At 48.7% G+C, this 25,065-nt stretch overlaps 1 protein-coding gene across 5 annotated transcripts; it reads right to left on the bottom strand.

Annotated features, from left to right (window-relative positions):
* Positions 1-1,247: 1,247 nt before the first annotated feature.
* LAS1L (LAS1 like ribosome biogenesis factor) lies at positions 1,248-24,582 on the bottom strand. Of its 5 annotated transcripts, none has more exons than XM_049872978.1 (14): positions 24,137-24,578; positions 23,232-23,357; positions 22,149-22,218; positions 21,287-21,368; positions 17,553-17,828; positions 17,216-17,262; positions 16,330-16,439; positions 14,495-14,580; positions 14,084-14,134; positions 13,645-13,851; positions 13,169-13,316; positions 7,408-7,865; positions 3,072-3,219; positions 1,248-1,558 (listed from the first exon to the last, which is right to left on the bottom strand). In XM_049872978.1, exons 1-14 carry the CDS (start codon positions 24,325-24,327, stop codon positions 1,435-1,437), a joined length of 2,124 nt encoding a protein of 707 aa, XP_049728935.1. In that variant the 5' UTR covers positions 24,328-24,578; the 3' UTR covers positions 1,248-1,434. The 5 variants fall into 5 exon arrangements, with proteins under 5 accessions (XP_049728935.1, XP_049728934.1, XP_049728937.1 ...); XM_049872977.1 differs by having other exon boundaries at positions 3,072-3,222; positions 24,137-24,577; XM_049872980.1 differs by lacking the exon at positions 23,232-23,357 and having other exon boundaries at positions 3,072-3,222; positions 24,137-24,577.
* Positions 24,583-25,065: the final 483 nt, after the last annotated feature.

The following is a 25,065-nucleotide window of genomic DNA, read 5'->3' on the forward strand; positions in this document are numbered from 1 at the left end:
GGAAACCCTATGAGGTTAGTATGAGTCAGAATCGACACAATGGTAGTGGGTTTTGGGGGTACAGATGTTTAGTATATACTTTCAGAGGTGTTGTGGACTCCTTATGGGTCCTAAGTCCTCAAGTTAAAACCCTTGACAGTGCCCTGGTACGGCAGTTCTACCTGGCATTTTTATAGCCCTCTCCTTCCTTTCATCATTCCTTGCTCAGCCACACTTCCTGAATCACTTTGTTGGCTGGAGTGCTGCCTGGTTCTGTCCCTTGCTTCCCCTTGCCTTGGCCCAAACATGGCCCTACAGAGATGCTCACTCTCATGCAGCTATCGCTCTCCCCAGGGAGTGGATGGGGGATGTTGTAGCCAGACTTGACCTGATTCCATACCCACGCCCCTGAAAACATCACCCCAGCCAAACCCTCCCATAGCATACCAGAACTCCCTTAAGGCACTTAAGGTTATCATAGTTGGTGACTGTCCTTTCTCACTGGGTTGATAGTTCTGATGGGTGAGAACATGGTTTATTCATCTGTCTCTCGGCAGCTCAGGGCTGACACAGGGTAGGCACTCTAAGTATCTGAAGGAATTGGGTTATCATAGAGAAGGGGCTCTGGGCCAATACCTAAGACATTTCTCTGGCTCCAGGGCCCACCACAGAGAAGGCCACTCTATCTTTTCTAAGCCAAATTGGTGGAAAAATGACAAAGAAAGCTTCTCTTTGGCTTTCAACTTCTGTTTTTTTTTTAATGGGTTCAGAATATGATCTAGATTGGTATATGTTTTATATACACTTGAAAAAAATGTATAACCTGGGTGGAGTCTTTACAAATGTCAGTTATGTCTCGTTGCTGTTCAACCAGAGGATGAGCCCTTAGGATGAGCCAGAAGCTTGCTAGGCAGCAGCAGGAAGGCCTGGGTCTTCCCACTGTGAGGCTTTAAGCAGATGCCCAGCTGTTGGCTAGGCACTGTGGACAGCAATTTCTCTCCTGTGGGGTTTGATGCTTCCAAGTGAGCTGGCTCCATGCTAGAGCTGAGGAGAGCGAGATGGTCTGAGGAATGAAGCAGAATGTATGGGTGGAACCTGGTGGTGGGAGTAGTCGGGCAGTAGGACCAAAGGACCTCAGGATCCACCTCCCAGTCAAAGCCCTGTTATGATTCCACCTTCTCTGCAGCCCCCAGAATAAAGAAGAGAAACTGACATTCATCTGACCCAGCACACACCACCTCACCTCACAAACACCTAAACATCAAAACTATATTTGCCTGTTTATTGTTTTTCAAAGCAAAACAAAACCCCCAAAACACATTTAAAAAATTCCACTGTAGTGGAAAGATGAGCTGATTCAGGTTGTCTTCCAGGTTGTTTCAAGAAGCATCAGGCACACTGGGGGATGGGCTGTTGCCCTGGCGGGTTGGATGCACACTTGCACCAAGGCTCACATCAGAAGAGCTGCAGGCCAGTTTTGAGCCCGTGCAGCTGCCCTTGGCTCCAGAGAAAGCCCTCGAAGTTGCTGCCGCTGTTGCTGCAGTTGGCACTGTTGACACCACAGCTTAGGCCCAGGATGCTGCAGACAGAGTTGGGGGTCAGTCAGGGAAGGAGGAAGCTTTAGGCTCTGCATGAGCCAAGGGTGCTTGATGAGTGTAAGTCTATGGGAGAGGCCCCCACCTTTCTGCCTGGCTTTACTGAGAGAGACTGGAGCAAATCTGAGAAACCACTTCAGGTGGGCCCTAGGGATAGCTCTGCCCTCACTTCAGTTGAGGGAGGAAGAGAAGGCAGAGTGGAACTTTTCAAATGAAACTTTATTCAGAGCCCCAATATGTAAAGCAGATTAAAGCAGAGCTATTTAGGTTGAGGTACAGGAAGGGACCGACCCTGTACCATCCCACCCCCAGGAAGATATTCAAAGTAGCTTCCTTAACATGGCCTTCCTCCAAGGCCCTAGAACTTGGTGGCCAAGAGGACCCTGGGCTGGACACTGCCCCTCCCCACAACAGCTGGTTAAAGGAATCTGGGGCCAGGCTTGGTACTACAGGGCTAGGCCCAGTTCCCCTCCAGGAATGTAGATTGCTCTAGAAAGACGACTGTTTCCCCTCTCCCCCATTCAGCCCTGCCTACTCAGAACACTCTTGTTTCCCCTCCTTCCCACAGGCCTTTCCAGCTGGATGACGGTGACAGCTAAGAGCAAAGCCATCATTCTTCCCCTCAGGCAGATCCATGGCTACACTACTGCAGCTGAAAAAAACCCTTAGAGATGATCTAGTCCCATCCCCTTCCATCGCCCACAATCTTACAGAGAAGGAAACTGAGGCCCAGAATTGGGAAGGGCCACATAGCCAAGTCAGGGGTGGAGATGGGACAAGAAGCAGGGTTGGGGATGCCCTGTCCCAGCAGAGGAAGCTTCCCTACTATAGGGAGTGCAGGAACTGGGCCAAATCCACTTCCTTCTTGATTTAACAGCTCCTCTTCTCCTTCTCCCTCTCCCTCTCCTTTTCCTTCTCCCTCTCCCTCTTCTCTCCACTCTCCTCTCTGGCTCCCTGATGACCCAAGGGCTCCCACACCTGTGATCCAGAGGGGAGTTCTGAGGCAGAGCATGGAGCCCTGCGCAGGCCTTGCTATCAAGATGCCTGGACAATGTGGGGAGGCCTAATGATTACTCTCTGTGTACCTTTGGACAAATCCCTTCCCCTTTCTAGGCCTCAGTTTTCTCCTCAGGAACTTAAGGAAGCTGGATTAGAGCATCCATTTTTGACCATTTGGGGCTGGTAGACCATTTTGAGGATCTGTTGAAAACTATGGACCCTCCTCCCCCTCAAAATGTACACATACACACACATAACCACCCTCACGTTAGATGCCATTTAAGAGGGGTGCCAGGCCAGTTCTGCATGGCTGCCTCACTGGCTCCCCCAACTTGGGGCTGGGAATCATGGCAAGGGCCCAACGAGGGATTCAAGCTTATACGTCACTCATTTAGGCCCTCACTAGGGATGGTTACCTTCCCCACTCAGCGCACTTCTCTTACTCCCTCCTATGAGTGGCAAAAGGGGGTAAGAAATCCTGCTGTCATGGGCACTCACCCAGTCTTACACATTGGAGGTTCCAGCCGCTGCTCTAGCACAGGCTGATCCAAAAGATACATGATGTCATAATTCTCCAGCATAAGCTCTGCTGGGTCCTCAGTCTGACTTGGCATCCGGCCTAAGGGGAATGTGCCCCATCGCACATCTTCTGTGGAGCAAAGGTAAGTGGTCAGAGCAGGCTGATTAGCTGGTTCTTAGATTTGTACAGAGGCCTACCTACCTGCCTGTTCACCCACCTGTTCCAACTAGTCCGCTCTCTGGGTGTCTCTAGCCTCACTTCTGTCTGCATCACTTTTCATGAGCTCCTCTCTACCTCAATGCTCCGAATGCCTTCCACACCCCACCACACGCCCTATGGTCCTTCTTCCCCTGTATATGTACACACAATACTCTGTGCACACAATTACAAACAGAAATTTTTATTGCTCTGTTCTTCTCTTGCCACTTCCCCAGACATGTCCCCACACAGACACAGACAACAATATTCTCTTGAGACTTGGCTATTTCACTGCCCCAACCTTTCTCACTGCCCCAACCTTTCATTCACATCCCTACTTCCACATTTGTATGGAGACACATATTCATACATACATCCTGGAAGGTCTTAATCACCTCAGAATTCCCACAGCATCCCTTCCAAACCCACAGAAACCTCAGACTACCTGAATGACCTAGAGTTCCTATATATCTACACATGCTTGAATGCCATGTGATTACATACTGGCCTTGCCTTGAGAGGTATACAACCCCCACCCCCCCCACACACATACTCTCCACAATGTCGTATTGACCCCAGACGCACAAAGGGAAGGGCTCTGTCTCACTGCATATCCCTCCCCCACCCCATCACCTAAGTAACCCTGGATCAACTTTTTATGTTACCTATTTATAGAACCCAGGGAAACCCTCATGGTGTAGTGGCTAAGAGCTATGGCTACTAACCAAAAAGTCGGCAGTTCGAATCCTCCAGGGGCTCCTTGGAAACTCTATGGGGCAGTTCCACTCTGTCCTATAGGGTTGCCATGAGTCAGAACTGACTCGACGGCAATGGGTATGGAATAGAACCCAGCAAGGGCTGTTCCTCTGCCTGCCCACCCCCACCTCTTGCTATTTTATAGGAAGTTGTGCCTGTTTTCATGCCCTGCATCTCCCTACACAAAGATACCATGATACACAAGGGCCACTCACCCCATGGGTTTTGTCACTGACACCCTCCCCATCACTAACATTCCCAGCCCTGTCTACATCACTACCCTTGGCTCTCTAGTCCAAAAACCTTATACATGCTCCCTCAGTGACAGCATGGACACACCACACAGGCTACCTCTGGATGACTGTCTCTTTCCCTGTTTCCATACTCCTCCATACATCGCCACCTCTCACTGTTGGTATTTCTCTTCTTCATAACCCACCCCCCATACACTCAAACACCTCCTGATCCTCATGAGTCAGGGTGACCCTGTGGCTTCTTCCAAAAACATACATGACCATGAATGTACGTATGCACACCTTAACACACAGGCCACTCCACAACGACCTATTTCACTGCCCTTACTTCTCTGTCTCACATGCACACGCACACACACATACACAATCTGTCTCAATGCTCCTCCATTTCCATATATACAAAGATGTCCAAACACAGCCCTCCTTGCCCTAAGAGGCGACTTCTCTGTTGTTTTTTTAGTGCCACGGTTTGTCCAGCATACACAGGCACGTACCCATACACACACTCAAAGACATGCACACATTCCACTACCCCTTCCAGTCAGGGCCTTTATGCTCCACCCCTCCCACATACATGAGCTCAATCACTACCTCCTCTCTCTCTTTCCTGCTCCCCCAATTATGCCCCGCCCTACACCATACCCAGGCCTAGCTCTGTTCTGGGATGCTCTTTTGTCCCCTCCCTCAGGATTGTCATATACTCTGTGCACATCTACCCCTGCCTCCAATGTGTACACATACACACATGCTCATGCACAGACACTAGACCCTTTTGTCATTTCTTCTGTATATCTCTGCCTTGAGGTTCCTGCTCCCTAACCTAAATAAGGGCACTCGAAAAACCATCTGACCATCCTTAGGAGGAGCAGATTCACAATGTTCCCCTACCTTCCTATCACCAACCAAGACCCCCACCCTCCCACCCCCGGCTTTGGTCTAACTTGCCTCCTCACCTAAAAGCTATATCACTCCTTATTCTCACTCTTAACTCACTTCCAGTTTCTGACTTAATGCCCCCTAGGTTCCTGCTTCCTAATATGCACAGCAAATCCTTTCTCACCACCTAACCTCCAAGTGTACATGTAGTTTTACACATACATAGGAAGTGCTTCCTTTGTCTCACTGCCCCTGGGACTCTGCACCCAATAAACATGTGCAGAATCATACACACATACCTCCTGAGCCCCCAACTCTCACTTTCTCTTGCCTGTGTTTTGCTGCTCAGTACCCACACCCACACCATCCTCTCTAAATATGCTCACTGCCTGTCTCCAAGCCTAACCCCCCAACACATATACACAGGCCAATCCCTCCAGTTCCTAGGCCTCCCTAGCTTCTCTCCCATCCACATCCAGCACTCTGCAACTCACTTCTATTGGGTCCAGCCCTCTCGGTTTCACCACCTCCTACAAACTGTCTCATCCTCCAGCACTCTAATGCCTACTGCACCCAGTTCCCTGCCATCATGTCCCACAACTACACCGGCTGGTGCATCCTGTGCGTCATCTTATGCTACAGGCCCCCTCTGCTGCAGCCTCTCTCAACACCCATACCCCTGCCTGTCTGGATCTGTGCCCCTGTCCATGCCAGCCTGCATGCTCACCCAGACAGACACTCATAGGGTACTCTCAGTATCTCACCACCTCTGCCACCCTGTGGCTCTTATTTCTCAATGTTCTTGGGTTCTCCATGTTCAAAAACATGTTTAGAACACAATCCCACACCCATTGCATCTCTTGGGATGAGTTCCCTCTTGATGACTCACTTCTCCCTCTTATAAACCTGCTGTCTCCCTTGGGTTCCAATGCTCCTATACACCATCTCCACATGGGATGCCTGCATACCTGCATACATCCCTGCTCTCAAAGCATACAGAGTACTCTCTGCCCTCCCATGTGTACAGAAGACATGCAGAAAAAAAAGCTCGGGACTCCACTAAGAGGGCTGCTGCTGGTTCCCTGCTCCCCAACTCTCACATAACTCCACTTGTCTCTGTACCTCACTGCTCACCTGTACATACCTCCCAGCCATGCCTTACACCTCCACCTGCCCAACCTTTTCACACACATTTGCCTCACCACTAGGGCCATGCAGCTTCCTGAGTCTCATTAGCCTGGGGCTCTAAGTCTTTAACACACATGCACATACCCCACATACCCACAGCCCTCTTGCAACAAGGGCTTTGCTATCTTATTCAAGTCCCCTGTTGGGCCCTTGCTCATCTCATGGGAATCTTTACACACACACACCACCATTTACCCCAATCCCTCTCTCCAAACATAAATCCTCTTAAGATGGGTTTGATTACAGGCTCCTCCCACCCTCTTTGCCTCCCTTCTCTCCTATCCCCTACCCCCCATATACACATGTACACAGGGAGCTCCATTCTACTGTCTAAAAGCACACCACACCACTTGTCCCTCTCTCACACACATATTCAAACACATACACCTACATACATACACCACTCTGTCATTTGGTGCTAAATACCCTGGCAGACATAAGTGCCTATGTCTTCCTGGCTGCTCACTAACCCATGTACATAGAACCTATCCTACTCCACATCCTGCACTAACTCTGTTCAACATAGAATCTTGTCTCTGAAGTCCCTGGCCCCCATATCCTTTAGTGTCAAACCCCATCTCCAGAATAGCTACAGTGCTCTCTGGGTACCCTGGGTGCACTCTCATTAAAGCTAGGGCTTCTGGGAATAAGACAACACAGCGACCAGGGTTTCCTTCAAACCCCAAAACATGCCTGGGGTTTGGTATGCCTGGAAGCCAGCAGACAAGACCTAGGTGCTCCTGGCAGCTGATGTGGCACATTCTAGGCAGATGAACACGAGTCAGAGATGACAGCAAAGGCCTGAAGCAGCTGGCAGCACGATAGTACTTAGGCCCCTGGCACTTACATGCTTCATTGCAGCTATCAGGGTGCCTAAGTCTTAGGGTGGAGGGAAACCAGCTGCCATTTATACACCAAGCTGTCTCCTAGGCTGGCTACCTCCAACTAATTTGCGCCCCTTCCCTAGGGTGGAGTAAAGACTCACACCCAGCCAGGGACGAAGAAACTGGCGTGGGGAGGAAAGTGGATACAGGCTTCTTACCCGAGCTAACTTGCCACACAGAGCCCTGCAAAGCTCCTCTTTTCTGGGCTAGGAGCCTGGCATTCTCAACAGTGGGGGACTCCTCCCCTGGAGAGAAAGGCCCCACTTCCATTCTGTCCTCCTCCTCATCATCTTCATCTTCTTCATCATCCTCCTGGTCATCTTCTTCTTCTTCCTCCATCTGGTCTTCCAAGACCTTTTTCTCATTTTTCTCATCTTCCTTGTCATCATTAAGGCTACCCTGCTCCTGGGCCTTTCCTTCGGACGCAAAGCTGGAGCCAGCTGGTTTTAGGCTCCAACACAGGCTGTCCAGTGTATATGGAGACTTCCCGATGGTGGAGACCTCTAAACCTTCCTGCACCAGGCTATTTTCTCCACTCTGGGTATAAATGGAGCAGATGCGCAGCAGCTTCTCCTGATCCTCGTCTGGCAGGATTGATCCCATGGCTTTGAAGATGCTGAGCAAAGGGAGGGATGGGGTAGGAAAGATTCAAAATCTAAAGTCACTTCACATCCCAACACTCCAGAGTTTGAACTTGGTCTTTGAGCTTCTAGATCTGCCTCTGAAAGGCAGTGTGGTAGCGCAGAAAGAACAGAAACAATAGGACCATAGATTCTGAATAAGCTCTGTGCCTCAGTTCCATCCTCAGTAAAATGAAAGCAATAATGGCATCTAACTTATAAGGTTGATGGAAGGAGCAAATAAGACAGCTCATACAGAATGCCTGGCACAGTGCCTGGCACATAGTGGGCATACAATAAATGATAGCTATTGTAGTCTGCTAGAAATGCTATATAAATACATAAACTAGCCAATAGAGCTGCAGGGTTGGAAATGAGAATGGCAGATCCTTTTTTTCCTGTGGCCTAGCTGAGCAATCTGTCCTAAGCACCAAGGATATGCCTGGAAGTGTACTGGGCTCCTTCAGGATGGAACACAAAGTGTGATCCCTTTCCGGGAGTAGCCACAGCCCAGCCTGGAATGGAGGAAAATAATAAAAAAAAAAGCAGCAGTTGACAAGACAGGATGTGGGAGGGAGGCCAGATGAACACTGCAGACCACGGGCACTACAGAAGCTGGGGGGATGCAGAGAGCACAAGGAGAGCAGGAGAAATCGAGAGGACTTCATGCAGGAGGAGGGGCCCAAGAGGACCAAGAACGAGCACACAGGGCTGGGTGAGGTGACGATAACCTGGATAGAAGTAAGGTCTGTGCTGAGGAGCTGGGGGACAAAGAGAAGGCTGGAAAGGGGTGTGTGTGTGTGTGTGTGTTTGTGTGTGTGTGTTTGTGCGTGAGTGTGTGTGTTGGAGGGAGGTCACCTGACAATGCTGAGAACAGGTGAAGGCTGTATTTCTGAAGATCACTGGTGACCATGTGGAGGGCACCCTGGAGGCAGGGAGAACAGGGAGGAGCCTGTTAAAACAGTCCAGGCCAAGAGACGGAGAGGGCTAACCTAGTGCATTAACAGTGGAGATGGGAGGGAAACTGTGAAGGACAGATAGAGAGCAGAGATTGGTGACCAAATGGCAGGCGCCAGGCAGAGTAAACGATGATGGCAATGTGCATACAAAGGACCACACTAACAGCAAAACCACCAACAGATACACAGCCACTGAGAAGGAGAGCTCATGGGAAGAGGCGTGCATGCACCCCTTGCAGAGCCTCACGTACAACCTGGCACCTAACAGGCACTCGGTCACTGCTGGATGCATGGGTGGGATGGATAGATGGATGGGTTCCTTCTAGGTGTATTGAGTTTGAACTACGGGCAGTTCAAGGAGGGACCCTATGCTCAAGGGGGCTGTTTTCTCTCTGGGCCCCACATGCAGACATATATGCATAGCCACTGCCAGTGGGGGGCAAGGCTGGAGACTAGTGACTCGATTGGGAGACTGGGAGACACTCTCTGCAGGACTAATTTCACATTCCAAGAGGACACTAACTCAAACTGAATTGATATTGGCTGGCTGAAGGATGCTCTTGAAAAGCTTCCAACATTATTAGAGGAAAAGCCAGACAGAAATTCTCTTCCCTCTCACTGTGGTCCATTAGTATAATTAATACTAAATATTCCAGAACCTTGATACAGTCAAGATGGCTTATCCCTGCTATTTATTATTACCCATCCACTATCGCAAAAGCTGTCTAGTCTGACCATTAAGGTGCAAGAGTGATATGAATCTTAAAATAATTCCTTCCTTGGATTTGCCTGGTCACAACTCAAAGCTGAGAAGGTCATAGGTTCAGGTTGATGGACAGAAGGTGGACTTTGGACTCACAAGACCTGGGCCCAAATCCCTGTCCCACCATCAATGAACCATGGGACTTGAATAAGTCATTTCACTCCTCAGCGTCTTGGTGTCCTGTCAAATAAGAGTATAATAATACTCCACTTTCAAAGACTGCTGTGTCAATTAAATGAAATGACTTCAACCAAAAATACATAGTACCACGCCTGGCATTTAACTGCAGTGTTATCTTTTTATTTTTATGTCCCCTTATTCACTGGGTAACCCCGGCAAAGTTCCTTCCCCTCTCTAAGTCTCGATTTCTCTTGTTAAATGACAGCACAGGGGCTGGATGGCCCCAAGGACTCTTGTGTCCCAATACTCTGTACTTCTTTACTGACAGACCTATTTGCCTCCTTTTTGTTATTCCTGGTTCAAGAACTTGTAACAGCTGTTCAGGTCCAGGTTTCCAAGGCCTAAACATTTTTTCTCCGGGGGGAAAAAAACCAAGTTCTGTATGAGTCAAGTAATGGATGCTTTTTGCAATAGTACAATATAATGAAGCACTGTAGAAAGAATACAGGACTAAGGACAAGATATCCACATTCTGGCCCCAGCTCTGCTACTGACTTGCAGCACAGTACCTAGAAAAATTCCATCTGTGTCCCAATCTGTGTAATGGGGTGATTAGACTAGATTAACTATCTGGAGAAGGCAGGATCTGTGCATAAGGACTCGTACCCAAGTGAGGCGCTGTTACTGCTGGCATGTGTCGCATCCCTCTGGTATGCTTGGGTTGGGAGAAGATCTCTGTGGTCCAAACTTCTCCAATACCAGCAGCTTCCACTCTGTAGACACTTAGGATTGGAAAGTACCTTGAAGGCCACCTATCCAAACCTTTCCATGCTGCTCTTTTCACTCCCTCCCCCATCACATATACATATTATGTTCCTTCTGACTTTGAAACTTCCTTTCTTGCTTAAATTGCTCAAATGTTTCCTCTGTAATGTTTTTCCTGACTACTCCAGGCCCTTTTTGTTCTCCCAGTTTCCCACCCATCCATATCACTCCAAGTCTAGAGCGCATACATCTGAAAATACGGCTTTTTGGTTCAGTGCTATCTCCTGAAGCCTTTGCCCTGGCTGGCTTTGTCTACGAGGCCACCTTTTTTCTCTTATACAAACACTACTGCAGCCCAAATATTATTAGATCTCAGACTCCAAAGAGCAATCAGGGTGCTAAGAGAGTCTTGGCACCCAGACTCCCATTTCATTCATTCCCCACGCACTGAATCAGCTCTCACCAAGTGAAGCACCATTGGCAATGAGACAGCAGAACACAGTCCAGTTCAACCACATTTACTGAGGCCTGTTTGGTGCCTGTACCTGTGTGGTATGCTGGGACACAGATGGTTAATGGACAGCCCTTGCCCTGAAAATCTTACAGTTTGATAAAGGGAAGGTGACACTAGGGGAAGTAGACACAGCAACACAAAATAATCTGATTTCGGAAGTATTTGAGAGACTTAACACGACAGGGTAGATGGTGTCACCACCAAGTGAGACAGGGACCAGAGGAGGAAGATCACTTTGGGGGTTGGGGTAGGGAATAAAATGGCCAATTCTGTTTTGGTCCATTCAAGGGGAGATGTCTAACATGCAGGTGATTACAGGAGGCTGAAGCTTGGGGGAAAGGCCTGAGCTAGATAAAGACATCTTGGCCTCAGTACTTTATAGGAACCAGTAAAAAGCACAGGCCTTTCCTGAAGGGAGAGGTACACAGCACCAACGCAGCAGACAGTGAGGCTCACAAGGGCCCACTGAATTCAGTAATTAGGCGGTCAAAGCAGCACTGGGGGTGAATGTCAAATTGCAGGAGGTTGAGAAGCAAGAGGGTAGTGAGGAAATTGAGATTGTTTGAGTGTAGGCTACGCTTTTGAGATGTTTGGATGGGAGGGTAAGGATGATAAGCTGGTAGCTACAGAGGGATGCAGGGTCAAAGGACATTGTGCTTTTGTTATTGTTATTGTCGTTTTGTTTCAAGATGTGAAAAATTCAGGCACATTCATAGGCTGAAGAGCAAGAGCCAGCAGAGCAAGGGAGAGGCTGGGGTGAGGCCCCAGCAATGCTGGCAGAGGTGGCTCCAGAGCATAGGTGGAGGAGCAGACTTTGAGGCAGGGCAAGGCCACCTCATCCCGAGACTGGCGAAAGGGTTGAGTGCAGCCGCAGATCTGTCCACAAGGGCTGGACCTCAAGTCGAGGGGCCCTGCTGGATGCCTCCATGTGTTCCAGGAAGCTAGGGTGAAATGGAAGAGGGGGAGGAACTTCAGGTACATGATAAGGGTTTAGAATAGTCAGGAAGTGGGAGAGACAGTGGTCAGAAAACAAAAGTTCAGACAAGCAGAACTGAGGCCTGGCCCCAAATTAAGAAGCATACCTCTGCAGTGGCAGCAATCCCCTGGGTTATGTGGTTTTCTCCAGCAGAGCTCAGCCATCCAGGCTGAAGAACAGGGGAAGCAGAGTGGGCAAAATCAATCCCACCTTGGGGTTTGCAAGTCAGATATGGCCAAAGGATGGGCAGATGTGAGGCTGAAGTGATTGACCAGACAGGATCAAGGGGAAGCAAGATTGAGAAAGGTACGACATGGAGGGATAAAGGTCTAAACAGAGGCAAAGAACAGATGTCATGGAATGTAGATGTGAACTGGAAGGACAAGAGGTAGTAGACACCGAGAGGGATGTTAGGATGTCAGCTTTCAGAAATGAAAAGCAGCTCTGGGTGGTGGAAATGGGCTGCTGAGTACAGTGGAAAATGAAGGTCACTGGGGTTGAGGAGTTGTAGAGTGTTATATGGATCACCCAAGTGAAAGCAGGAAGAGAATCAGGTGCTAAAGGCTTCCGTGAGTATAAGGCAAGTGACTTGGGGTCAGAAAATGAGAGAGAAAAGGAAAGGGAGACAACCACAGGTATTTACAGGAACCAGCATAATATTCAGTTTGACTATAAACCCAGGATGGTTTCGGTAAAGAGGAATCACAGGAGGTATGGTTAATCCTAAATTGAGGTGAATCAGAAAGATCTTTGAATGCCAGGCCAAGAAGCCTAGACTTCATCAGGAAGGCAATAGGGGGCCACTGAAGATTGTTGAACAACTATCAGAGGTATACTTTGGGACGATAATGAAGGAGACAGCACTGGGCTTAGAGTCAGAAGACCTGGGTTCAATAATGAGCAGCAGCTACCATTTATTGAGCACTTACTCTGTGCAGGCCACTGTGCTAAGCACTCTAGGGGGATTGCCTCATCATTCTCATGCCAGACTCAGTTCAGCCAGGTCTTAGCTGTGTAATCTTAGGCAGAATGCCCTGCCCCTCACCTCTCTGGGACTCAGCTTTCCCATCTGTCAATGGGAAGGGGGTTGGGTTAGATGTTCTTGAAAGGGTCCTTCCAGCTCTAGTATTCTAGGGCTCTGTGGCCCTGAGGCTTGTTGGTGACCTCTCACCCTCTTACCAGATGGAATTCATGAGACTTACAGCTGAAGGAGTTGGAAGCTGGCCCAGCAAGGTGAGCCCAAGCAGGACTCAACCACCCGGGGCCAGTCAAGGGAGGCAGCGCAGCTGAACAGTCTCCAGCTCTTTCTTGCTTCCCAATGGCTTGCAGAAAAGCGGCGGGCATTTCGTCCTGAAACAGAAGAGAGGTCCTGAGGAGAAGGAACTAGTAAAGCCCCCATCCAACCTTTTACCTCAAAAATCTTGGCTCTGTCCCTCCCCATCCCCCAGACTCCCAACCCTATACCTCCCATCCACTCAAAGTATTCAGGGCCCTTTGTCCCAGCCCAGTTTAGTTGGCTCTGAGAAGAAAAAGGTAGAGGGATATTTGTCCATTGTTGCCACGGACCTCTTGGGCAAACCTAAACCTTTAATAAAGGAGGTGTCCGCCTGGTGCTTCTCTGGGCAGATGCACTTGCCTCGGCTGCCCTAGGCCCTGGGCTAGGGCTAGCCTCCCTCACCAGTCTTGGTGTTGGCCACAATCAGTTCAATGATCCAGTTGAGGATGTAGGTGGGTCGGATCCCGCTGTTCCCCAAGGCTGGCAACTCAGAGAGCATCCTTTCCAGTAAGGCCTGCGTGAAGGTCTGGGAGTGCAGGCCCCTAAGCAGGGGCTGCCAGAATTGAGAAAATGGCTTTGGCACCAGGATGTCATTCAAGTCCACGTTTTCTGGTTTGTAAGGGGCACCATTGACAGGGGAAGGGGAGGTGGGGACCAATGGGAGGGAGAGCAAGCCCCACCACCAACAACAGAGTTGCCAACGCAGAACAGGAGGGAAGAGGAGAGCAGAACAGCAGGGGAGAGAGAAACCAGTTAGTATCTGGCACCCAACAACTGACATAAAACAAAGTATAGAAGAAAAGGAGCTCTGGTTCTAGCTTCAACTTTGTCAATAACTCACTGTGTGACTTTGGATCAGTACCTTCCCCTCTCTGGACCTCAGTCTGCCCATCTGTAACATGAGGATGTTGGACTAGATGACCTCACAAGGCCCTTCTTGTTCTGCTGTTCTAGCTCTCTAGCTAGTGGCTAAATCACAATTAACACAGCACAATAATGGCATTAAAACTCCCCCCAGACCCACCCTGCCCCACCCCATCCCAGGCCACTTAAGGATAGCCCCACAACCACAACTGCATATCAGCAGGGCTACCTGTATTGTTCAGCCAGAAGGGCTGAAGAGCTTCCTGAGGCCACAGAGTGGTAGAAAGCAGCCCTCATCCTCCAGCCCAGGGCTACCCAGCCCATCCCTGGTGTTCCCACCCAAGAAACACAGTATTCCAAGGCTACAGTGAGCCCCCAGGGATCCTACCTTCATAGTCTATCTGCAAGGCTGCCAACTGCTCAAATGTGGGGATGAGGAAGCCGTCATCCAGAAAAGCATCCAGCACAGCATCACTGGAGCAAGAGAACACCAGTTTAGTAAGCTGAATAGGCAGAAGACCCTTGCCTACTCCCTCATCCACCCACAAGGAAGCCAATGGCTCTGGCAGGAAGTGACAAAAGCAGCTTGGGCAGGGGTAGGGGGTGGGGAGAAGGTAGATGATAGACCTGACCTCAGCCTCCTGGGGCAAGGGCTGGGGTGGAGGCTGGAATCAGTGGAATCAATCATTTTGAATGAATGTTTACCAAGTGCATCCTGATCCAGTGCCCATAATAAGGGCAGTAGTGGCTGAACAAGCCACAAAACACAGATGGAGAAAGTTCCAGGCCCACTGATGAAAAGTTAAATGCCTGGGGGAAGAGGGTGAAGGGCTTCTGGATTCAGTTTCTGATCAGTCTTTTTGTATCTCTTGACAATTCCCAAGTCCCTATCCCTTCCCTTATCCCTGGTTGCCCTCTTTCGGATCCTAGAAGTAGAAACTCTGGGGACTCAATTGCCGGACCAAATATGATCTGTAGGCCTTATTACTGGGGACCCCTAAGAACTCAGAACAAAGAGGGGTTGAAGGAGTAGGTTATATGGGTATCTCTGATCCTCATTTAGCTCAAGCCTAAACAAGTAACAGCAAGCTGTCTCCTCAAGAGCCAGCATTTGGTTCCCCAAGAGAGGCTCCCCAGCCAACCAGGCTGAACAGATCCCAAAGTGTCCTAATGCCTAGACGGTTGGCATGCTCACATTCCTCTCTCTAGCCCAGACCAGGCTTGAGGGGGAAATAGTTGTCCTTCTATCCTCATCCTATGTCCTCAGGTCAGTACCCAGGAAGAGTATTTAGACCAGCCAGCCAGTTTCCTGCTCAGTACTGCCAAGCAGATGCTACTATATAGGAACACAAGGATAGTTTTTCTAGTTGCCAAGGGGGCCGCCACCTACCCCCTTGCTCAGTGGTGGAGCCAAGAAACCTAGGCTGGGCAGACACTGAGAAAACACCTTTGGAACTAGTACCATCCTAGGAATGAATATAAGACTCCAGGGGGCAATCCCAGCCTACATTGCAGGCTCTTACCCAGGCATGCTCTGCCAACCTACCCTACTACCTATACTCTGCTCCATCCCAGATTCCTTCCAACCTCTCCCAGGCTGAGAAGGTCTAGCATTGCCTCCACAGGTTCTTAGTAGAAGGTTCTCTAAAGCCCTTTCCAGCTGAATTTAGGCAGAAAGCCTCCAAGAAAGAGGGAGGAGAGTGGAATGGACAGGGGTACTACTGTTCTAGATTTAACTGGACACTATTTTTTGGAAAGTAGAAGGCTCATGGCCATACTGAGGGAGGAGGAGGAACTTAATCTTTTGAGGAGCCAGGCTAGGAAATGGACCCTCCTCTGCAGTGCCCACCATTTATCTTTTTCCCCAAATGTGGACAAGGGCTAGGCAGAGAGGTAGTAAGGATGAAGGGCTTTTCCTAGTTGCCAAGAGTTCCACATACCACCCAACAGAAAGAAACAAGGCTGGCCAGAAGATGGACGAATAGCAGACATTTCTTCCTCTGGCCATTCCAGTGACTCAGAGTAGACAACCCCTATCTGGTAGCTGGCAGGGCCAGGAGTAGAGGGTCATACAGAACACAGGGTCACTCTGTGCGGAATCAGGATTAACCCTGAGATTTCCTATAGCAGAGGCTGGTTGGCAAGCTTGGATATGGAAACTGAGTTCAATAAGGCTGCTACCTTCTAGCCTAGAGTAGGCAGCGTAATTACCTAGTTACATACCTGTTCTCCCGTGTAATGCTCTTGAGCTCTGCCAGGATGCATTCTACACGTGGGGACAAGTTATTCCACACCTTTACAGCCTGAGGTAAATGCCTAAATTCCTCCAGCACCTGCCAGCCAAAAGGATCCCATCAGAAGGTTGGTTCAGCCAGGTAACCCACCCCCACCCCTCCAGGATCCTTTCTCATAGGACCTCCTGGCTTGGCACTTCTCTTCGAGGGACAGGGTAGGGCATGCAGGGGTCACCCGAGAACCACCTATTAAAAATAACCTGTCCTTCAAATGCCAGGCTTTCCACTACTCCTGAATCCCCTGTGGCTCCCAATCAGAAGATACCCCAATATGGAGAGATCCAATGGGGACATTTGGTTGGAGATACACAGAGACCCTTAGGCCAAAGGGTAGGGTAGGCAGTGGGGTATGGAAGGGAATCAAGAGACTCAGGTTCTAATCCTAGTTCTATCACTAGGTGCATATGTCACCTTCGGCCAATCCCTTCACTTACCCATCTGTGAAAAGAAAGGGTTGAACTGGATGGTTTCTAAGCTACCTCCCTTCCTACTAAAACAGCACCCTTCAACCTCACTTGCTCTAGAAAAGCTCTTGGGCCCCATCTGCTGGTCATCTATGCGCAGTTGTTCCCCACCACCCAGTGGGGGAGATTATGCACAAACTTCCATCATCTGCTTCCTTCCGCAGTTGTGGAAGATCAGCCAAATGGAACCTGCTCCTCTTGCCTCCTTCTTAGTTCCCCCCTTCTCTCTTTCTAAGCAGTTTCCCCAAGTTTTGCCACTTCTCTTTCAAATGCCTTCTCAGGACTTTTCTCCCAGGGAGCTGGGAAGAGGAAAGAAATGGAGAACACACCAGATCAAGGGCATTTAATTACCTTAAACTGCTCCTCTTCGTAAGACACCAACAGTTCTCGGACTCTTTCTGAAAACAGAATGGCAAGATGGATAGGGCACCCAGCCCAGTTCTCTGCTTCTGATGGAATCCTGAGCCTCTGGCACCTCATTTCTTGAGTTATAAATTGGAAACTAGAATTCCTGCCCCCTCCTACATCACAGAGCTCAAGGAAGATGGTTTGTGACAGCAATTTTTTAAGCTACGACTCACCAAAGCCCCAGAGGAAATATGCTCAGCCAAAGAAAACAACCAGTGCCAACCCGAAGCCTAAACATTCCAGGCTCACAAGCTTTTATCTGGCTCTCAAAGGCACATACCATACAGCTCTTTGCGCCTCAGAGCCTTTTCCGAATGTGAATCCACCTCTTTGCTGTCTCCATCAGCCTGGACATCCAGCTCTGCACCTTTCACATCTTCCTTAGGCTCCGGTCTCTGTTCTGTGATGTCATCAACAACAATGTTTTTATCTTCCTCCTGGTCTTCTTCATCTGTTTCTTCCCTGTCCTCCTCCAACTCCCAGGACTCTCTCAGGCTGTTTTCCAACTGGCGGCACCAATAGGTCTTCTGAAGCCAATCCAGGACAAAGTAGCAGCCTGAAGGAAGGAAGGAAGGCAGTGCCATAGGAGCAGCCACAGGCAGGCATCTCGTAACAGGCCCATATCTCCTCTTGGCCACCATCCTCATCTTTATGGGAAAGCCCCAGGGAAGAGGCTTGGCTATAAGCAGGATCGAATTTCAAATATCCAGAGAGAGCCTCTCTCACCTGTTCTCTGCCTCTCCTCTCACTCACCAGCACCTTTCTAGAAAGAACTAGTTGGAGATGGGATGCTGAAGACGGTAAGGAGCTGGCAGTGGGAGAACTGGGATCCAGACCCATTAGCTAGTTACATGGCCCTGGACAAGTCTCCTTCCTTTTCTAGATCTCAGTTTCCCTATCATGAAGGGGCTAGGATAAATGGAAGGTTCTTTATTAGTACGGCCTGGGTGTCCAAAGAACTTCTGGGTGTCAAGAAGCTTGTAAATCTTACACATAGGCATTTCTTTTTAACAAGGGGCCATGGAGTATCTAATCCAGCAGCTCTTTAGTCAGTCAACAAATCTCTATTTAGAATCTAGTATGTGTCAGGCATTATTTAAAACACTGGAAACACAACAGTGATCAAAACAATGTTCCTGTGTTCATGAAGCTTACGTTCTGGTGCAGGAGAAAGACAAAAACAAATATGTCAGACAGTGAAAAGTGCTATGGAGAAAAAAATGAAAGAAGCAAAGTAAGGAGATAGATAACCCAACTAAACCTACCAAGCCCAAGCCCGGTGCCATTGAATCAATTCTGACTCACGGCGACCACATGTGTTACAGAGTACAACTGTTCCATAGGGTCTTTTTGGCTGTAATCTTCATGGAAGCATTTCACCAGGCCTTTCTTCTGTGGTACTGCCGGGTGGGTTGGACTGCTAACCTTTAGGTTAGTAGCTGAGCATAAACCATTAGCGCCACCCAGGGACCTTAAGTAAATCTACAGAGCCTTATTAATAACCTCTCAATTGCCCAAATTAATGAGCTATCCTCACTCTTCATCATTTTTGCCATCTTTACATCATGATACTGCTGATGCTCACACCTCTCAAACTCCTCTCCCTTGGCTCCAAAGACACCACCACTCTTCCTACCTGTCTTCTTACCCCTCTGCCTGCCCCTCAAATCCTGGGGTTTTCCTAGGGTCTGTCCTCAACATTCTGCTTTCCCACTCCGCACATATACACTGGGAACATTTCACCTGTACTCTGAACTTTTACTACCACTTGGTACCTCCTGCCTAGAGCTTTCTGCTGAGCTCACTACCTGCTAGAGTCCTTCAAAACTTCTAAGTACACTATGAATCCTTAATAACTGAACTTTGAAATTAAACACAAATTTGACCTGTGCTTTGGGTGGGAAAAAAATTAACTGTGTAGGTACTTCAATAACGTAAGTGGTTCTGACCTGAAAACATGTTCTAGAAGGTGTATGAGATAGGAAACGTGAATCTGCTGTTCTCTCAATGGATTCTAGGAAATCCTCAGTTCCCAAGTACTCCTAAGACTGTAAGCCTTTTCACTCACTACATGTAATTCCAGGGAAATGCTAACCAAATATAATCTCAGTCTAACATGCTTACTTTAGGATCTAGCCACTCCTCCATGAAGATGACTCCTGTGTATACCCTATACACGCCCATGATCTGACCTCAGGCTCCGGCCCCAAACTTATCCTTAGCTACTGCCACCCAGGCTCCTGCAGTTCAAGCCCTGATAATCTGCTTCCAGTTCCTTGAGGCTGCCACGCTGTTTTACAAGTCCCATTCCTTCCCTGTCTTCCACCCACACTTTTGCACTTCCTAGTTCTTCTGCCTGGAATACCCTTCTTGCCCCACTCAAGGAGCTAGTGAACTACTTCTTAACGCTCAGCACAAACACTACCTCCTCTGTGAAGCCTCCTCCGACTCCCCTTCATGCCATCAAGACACCTAGGACATATCCCAAAACACATCACGTGACAATTCTTAGTTTTCCCTTCTTACACGTCTGTGAGGTCTTTAAGACCAGAGACTGTGTCTTTCACATCTGAATCCCCAGCACCTAACACAAGGCCTCAGTCATTGTTTGCTGACTGACTGAATGAAATAACATGCATTCTTCTTGCTACACTTTTTGTCCCCCACCCCAGGAGGTCAAACAAGAAATTCTCAGGTTTTCTTGCTTTGCCTAATTGAAAAGTTACAGGAAGGTGAAGGAAGAGGGCGCAGGTCCAAACCAGTCAGACCGCCTGGGTTAACAACGTGTCTCTAAGATTTACTAGCTGTGTAACCTGAGGAAGGTTACTTAACCTATCTGAGCCTCCTTCTTCAAAGGTTGTTGTGAGATTCAAAACAGTAAATACACGTGAAGCTCTTAGAACAGTGTCTGGGACAGAGTAAACATTCAGTAAAAGGTAGACTTTATTACCTTAATCAACCTACCCTTGTTTCATCCACCTCATGTCCTGACAAGAGAGGAAAACTAGGCCGGGAGTTCTAAATAAACCTACCTTTAAACTCTCTCCTCTGGCAATATTGTATTTGATCCCCCAACTCCAGAGGGATTCCAACATGAAGTAGGGAAAGAATCTCTCTCGAAAGCAGGAATTGTAAACTAGAGGCCTACTGGCCAAATCAGGTCCCTAGATGTGCTTCTTCTGGCCCTGAGGTTTAACTCCCAGGTATTTGAAAAAATACTTGAAGTATGTAGATGCCAACATTTAAAATTCAAGAGATTTTATATAAAAATCCAAATTCTTTTGAATACTTGGAAGATCTGGCAGCAAGGGTCCCACACATGTCCACATTTAGTGGAATGGAATAGCATCTGCTTCCTTTAACAGTTCAAAAAAGTCTGCCCATCATCCCTATTTGTCTACCATGCACTGGGGCAGAGAACCAGGGGCCATTTATCATTGAGCATGCACTGTTGGTTTTGTTATAGTGGAAAGTTAACTAGTTTTTTATATTTATGCCTCTATCAAAAGTGGGAAAATGAAAATTATACTAAGGCCATGTGTTCAAGGATAACTTTTCTTATACCCTGCCTGCTGCTGTGTAGACATCTGAGTTGATTACCCCAGGCAGGGCAGTGACTAGTGTGAGGTAGGTGAGGCTAGTAGGTGCCTCAGGTACAAAATTTAAGGGGGCCCCAAAAACTCAACAATCAAGATCAGAACAGTGCCTAGCCAAGCCATATGGGAGCCTGAGACAAAAGACAAAATCAGTTATACTAATCCTATCTTTTTAAAAGATATTTATATTTTTCTGCATTAAAATTTTTTTAAATATTATTTATCTTGATTATCGGGTTTTTGGCGCTCCCTTAAATTTTGTGCCCAAGGTGGATGCCTCATTTGCCTCACCCTAGTTCTGGCCCTGACCCCAGGTGGAGACCCTCCTCCCTACCCCTCTAGTCCCAGTGCCACCGCCACCCAGCCTAGGCCCCTGAGCTTAACTGTGATAGGTATACCCTCTGACCTGAGGACTCACCTCTGCGGCAGTCATTTATATGGGGCATTTTCTTGTGGGTCAACTCATGACGAAGTTCAACAATCCAATCTGGAATGTTCACCTGATTTGGGGGGAAGTATGGGCACAGAAATTAGAAAATATTAAAGCTGGAAGGGACCAGGGATGAATTTGCCTGGTCTCCTCCCATTTTACAGATAGAGAAACTAAGGTCTTAAGAGAAGGTTCCAGTCTTAGTGGCAGAGTCAAGATTAGAATCCAGTTCTCCCAATTCTTTTTATGGGTCTATGGAGGTGGCCTTGAAAATTAGAAAAGACAACCAACCATTCTCCTGCAACAAAGAGATCTCTGTGAATGTGCATTAACAATCACTTCCAGCTTCCCTCTGACCTGTCTGCACCAGTCCCTTCTCCCTAGGTACCCTTTACTACTCCCTCCCACATCTCCTCCATGAAGCTTCTCTTTACAACTGAGAACATGCTTGCCCTCTGGGCCTCTACACACCTCACGCACTCACTCGGCAGGAATGTCTGGCATTTTTGTGCTGCTTGGCTGAGCTGTCTCCTCAACTGTCAGCTCCCTAAGGACAAGCGCTGTGACTGCCACCTCTTTCCTGTCCCCACCTAGTGGTGCATTCCATTCAGGCTCCTCAGCTTCACTGGGCCACTCCAAGGAAGCTGAGCAGGCCACGTCCACTAAGACACCAGTCATGAGCAAGAGAGTGAATCTACTTCCTTTGAGCTGGAAGCTGAGGCTTTTGGGTTCTGTCTGGGCTTGGCTGGTAGTGATGGGATGAGCTAGTCTAACTGTATGCCCACTTTATCCCATTTAGTAAGCCCTCCTGGGGAGAGATAATTGAGCAAGGCCACTTTATCATACGCACCTCCTGAGCCAGGAACTTCAGGGGGAGCTTGACAAACTTTGTCTTCCTCTCCGAGATAAGATTCACAAACCTGGGGTTGGGGGAGAAATAAGTGGCACAGCCCAAGTAACTGTTTTACTCAAAGCAGTGGGGCTTCAAAACACCTTGCTGAGTTACTTGCATTTTCCACAACCTTTCCACTGACTGTCAGAGCAGGGACAGCTCTATCCAATCCAACATTTACTGAGAGTTTGCCCAGTACTAGAGCCATACAGATGAATAAGACACTGTTCTGGCCTTGAAGAGTTTGGTCTACGATAAACAATCATGACATAACATATTATGTTAGAGCACAATATAAGTGCTAGAAAAACGGACTACATCAAAGGACATGAGTAGCATAGCTGAAGACGGATAAGGTAAGAAGAGCCAGGCAGGACCTCAAGGCAGGCAAGGGGAACGTGACGAGATGAGCAAAGGCTTTGACAGATGAGAAAACTCAGTGTTAGCCTTTTTCCCTGATGTGTAGGAAACAGCCAGAAACACTATGAGTCACTTTGTAAGTCAGGAACTCCAATCCATGTCTCCATTTCCAAAACTCAGCAACCTTTTCAGTGTTCACAGGGGAGAAAAGGGCAAAAGGGCGGCACTAGGTCTAGATGGGAGTAGGGTTGGAAAGTGAACATTAAATCATGGCCAAGAACATTGAACTATTCAGAAAAGTTCCTCTAGATGAGAAGAGGTAAAGGGGAAGAAAAAAAATTAGACTGTCAATGATGGAGGAGACCCAAAGAAATTACCTAGTCGGAACCAGCTCCACCCCACAGTCCAAGAAAGAGAGGGAAAGAAAAATAGAAAATACAGGGTTCTTGAGAAAAGGAAGAAAAATGGGAATGCACGTTGACAGGGGGTACCAAAAGCTATCAAGTAAGACATTCACAGGCTGATGACCTCCGCACAGGGACTCAGAGGGTTTTTTGTTTTTGTTTTGTTTTTTTTTTTGCTGACTGGGAGGTAGCACCTGAGGCCAAGCTTTGCTTATCACATGCTATTCCCTACCCCAAAGCCGCCCGTCACCCCACTCCCACCCCATGCAGGTCTTACCTGACCAATGCCATGCCATAGAGCAGACTAAGTTCATCAGTGCCCAAGCCACCAGTCACATCCATGAGCTTACAGCGTACCAGGTCAGCGGTAGAAGCCACTGCCAGGGGAAGGTCGTTGCCTAACCTAAAAGGCCACAGTCCAGCACCATCATATGCGCCCTTACAATGGTCCACCCTCCACCTCAGAACACAGGTTGTTGTAGGCTAGTCCCATTATATAATGGCTCAGAGCACAATAACAGACACAAAATAAGAAGGTGGGAGGGGAGGGTAATATCCCTGGGACTTAACAGTATACAGGGCATGAGGGGCTAGCTGGGTATACACAGGACACCTAATTGTTAGGTAAAACAAAACAAAACCAAACCTAGTGCCGTCAAGTCGATTCCGACTCATAGCGACCCTACAGGACAGATCAACTAACAATTAAGTGTGGACACAGCCTTTCTTTCACCCTGAAACCCTCAAAAAAATCAGCTAAAGAAAACCTTTATTCCTCCTTAGTCTGCCCCCAACTCAATCTTATGAACTGGACTGGGACGCCCCATTCAAACACGGCAAGAACCGCTCCCCACAAATTCGAATTGAAAATCAACTGCAGGTTTCTAACTTGCTCTTTAAGCCACTGGTCCCTCCAGGACCCTTCCCAAGTAGAAGTTAAAGCTCGCAGATAGACAAGTGTTGAGGCACACCCTCTTTCTTTCCACAGATGGGATTACTGCAAGAGCTTGGCTGCGACTTTCCCCTCAGAACTTGGAAGAGGAACAAGGTCCAAACCGCTCATAAAGGTATCATTTGGCAACTTAGGGGAAGACTGGAGAATAGGGCCTTATAGGAACGCAACAAAGGGGAAGGTGAGATGCTACCAGCACGCAGGCAGGAGGGCTGCGTCCACTGGCTTACCTGCTCCTCCACACGGTGATACGGTTCAGCGCGTACCGCTGCAACGTATGGTCCTCACAGAACAGATACACCATCACCTGGTCCCACTCGGCTCTGTTGAGCCAGGCCACCACGATGCGCTGAGCCCAAAGGGGCGACGACCCTTTCCCTTTGGCGCATTTGCCGCACCACGCACTCCACACACGGTCCATCCCCCTGGGATCCCCAGAACTGACCTGGCCCCAGACTCCCACACAAACACTGGGCTCGACGCCAGGCCCACTGCCGCGGCGCTCCGCACACCTTCAGGTCAACGTGCTATCCTCCAAACCGCCGCCGCGACAGCAGCCAATGGTAGAGCGTGACGGCGACGCAAGCCCACCTCCTAGCGTTTACGCTGCCAATCGGAACGCGAGAGCTGGGATTCCCAAACCAGCGGTGGGGCTGGGGCCTCACGGGACCGGAAATGTTCTTGTCATAAAGCAACCGTACCAGCTGCACATGTTCAGCCTCAAGGTTCCGCAAATTTCCTGGCTGCTACTTGTCTTCTTCCCAGACTCAGAAGGGAGTGCCTGAATTGCGCGAGGAATTTCAGTTTGCCGCTTGGCGGGCGGGGCGGGGCGGGGCGGGGCGGGTCCGTGGAACGCGCTAGTAAGTATAATGTTTTTATTGTCATGAATCAGGACCTTACCCAGTAAACGAAGTGGACACTGAAGCAGGACTATAGACCAAGTATCTCAAATCGGGTTGGAAAATCTGCTTTCGTGGTAGGTACTCAGGGACCTTGCCTTCCAAATTGAGGCCTGAATGACTGGGGTGAAAGTCATCTTGGGCGTAGAAGACTCGGAGTTCTGCCACTAACTGTGTGGTTTTGGACAAGTTTCTGCCCTTCTCTGGGTCTCAGTTTTCCCATCTGTACAGTAAGGAACTTAGACTGAATGGTCTGGTAA

This window comes from Elephas maximus, chromosome X (genome assembly GCF_024166365.1).
Source record: "Elephas maximus indicus isolate mEleMax1 chromosome X, mEleMax1 primary haplotype, whole genome shotgun sequence".
NCBI classification, from domain to species: Eukaryota; Metazoa; Chordata; class Mammalia; order Proboscidea; family Elephantidae; genus Elephas; species Elephas maximus.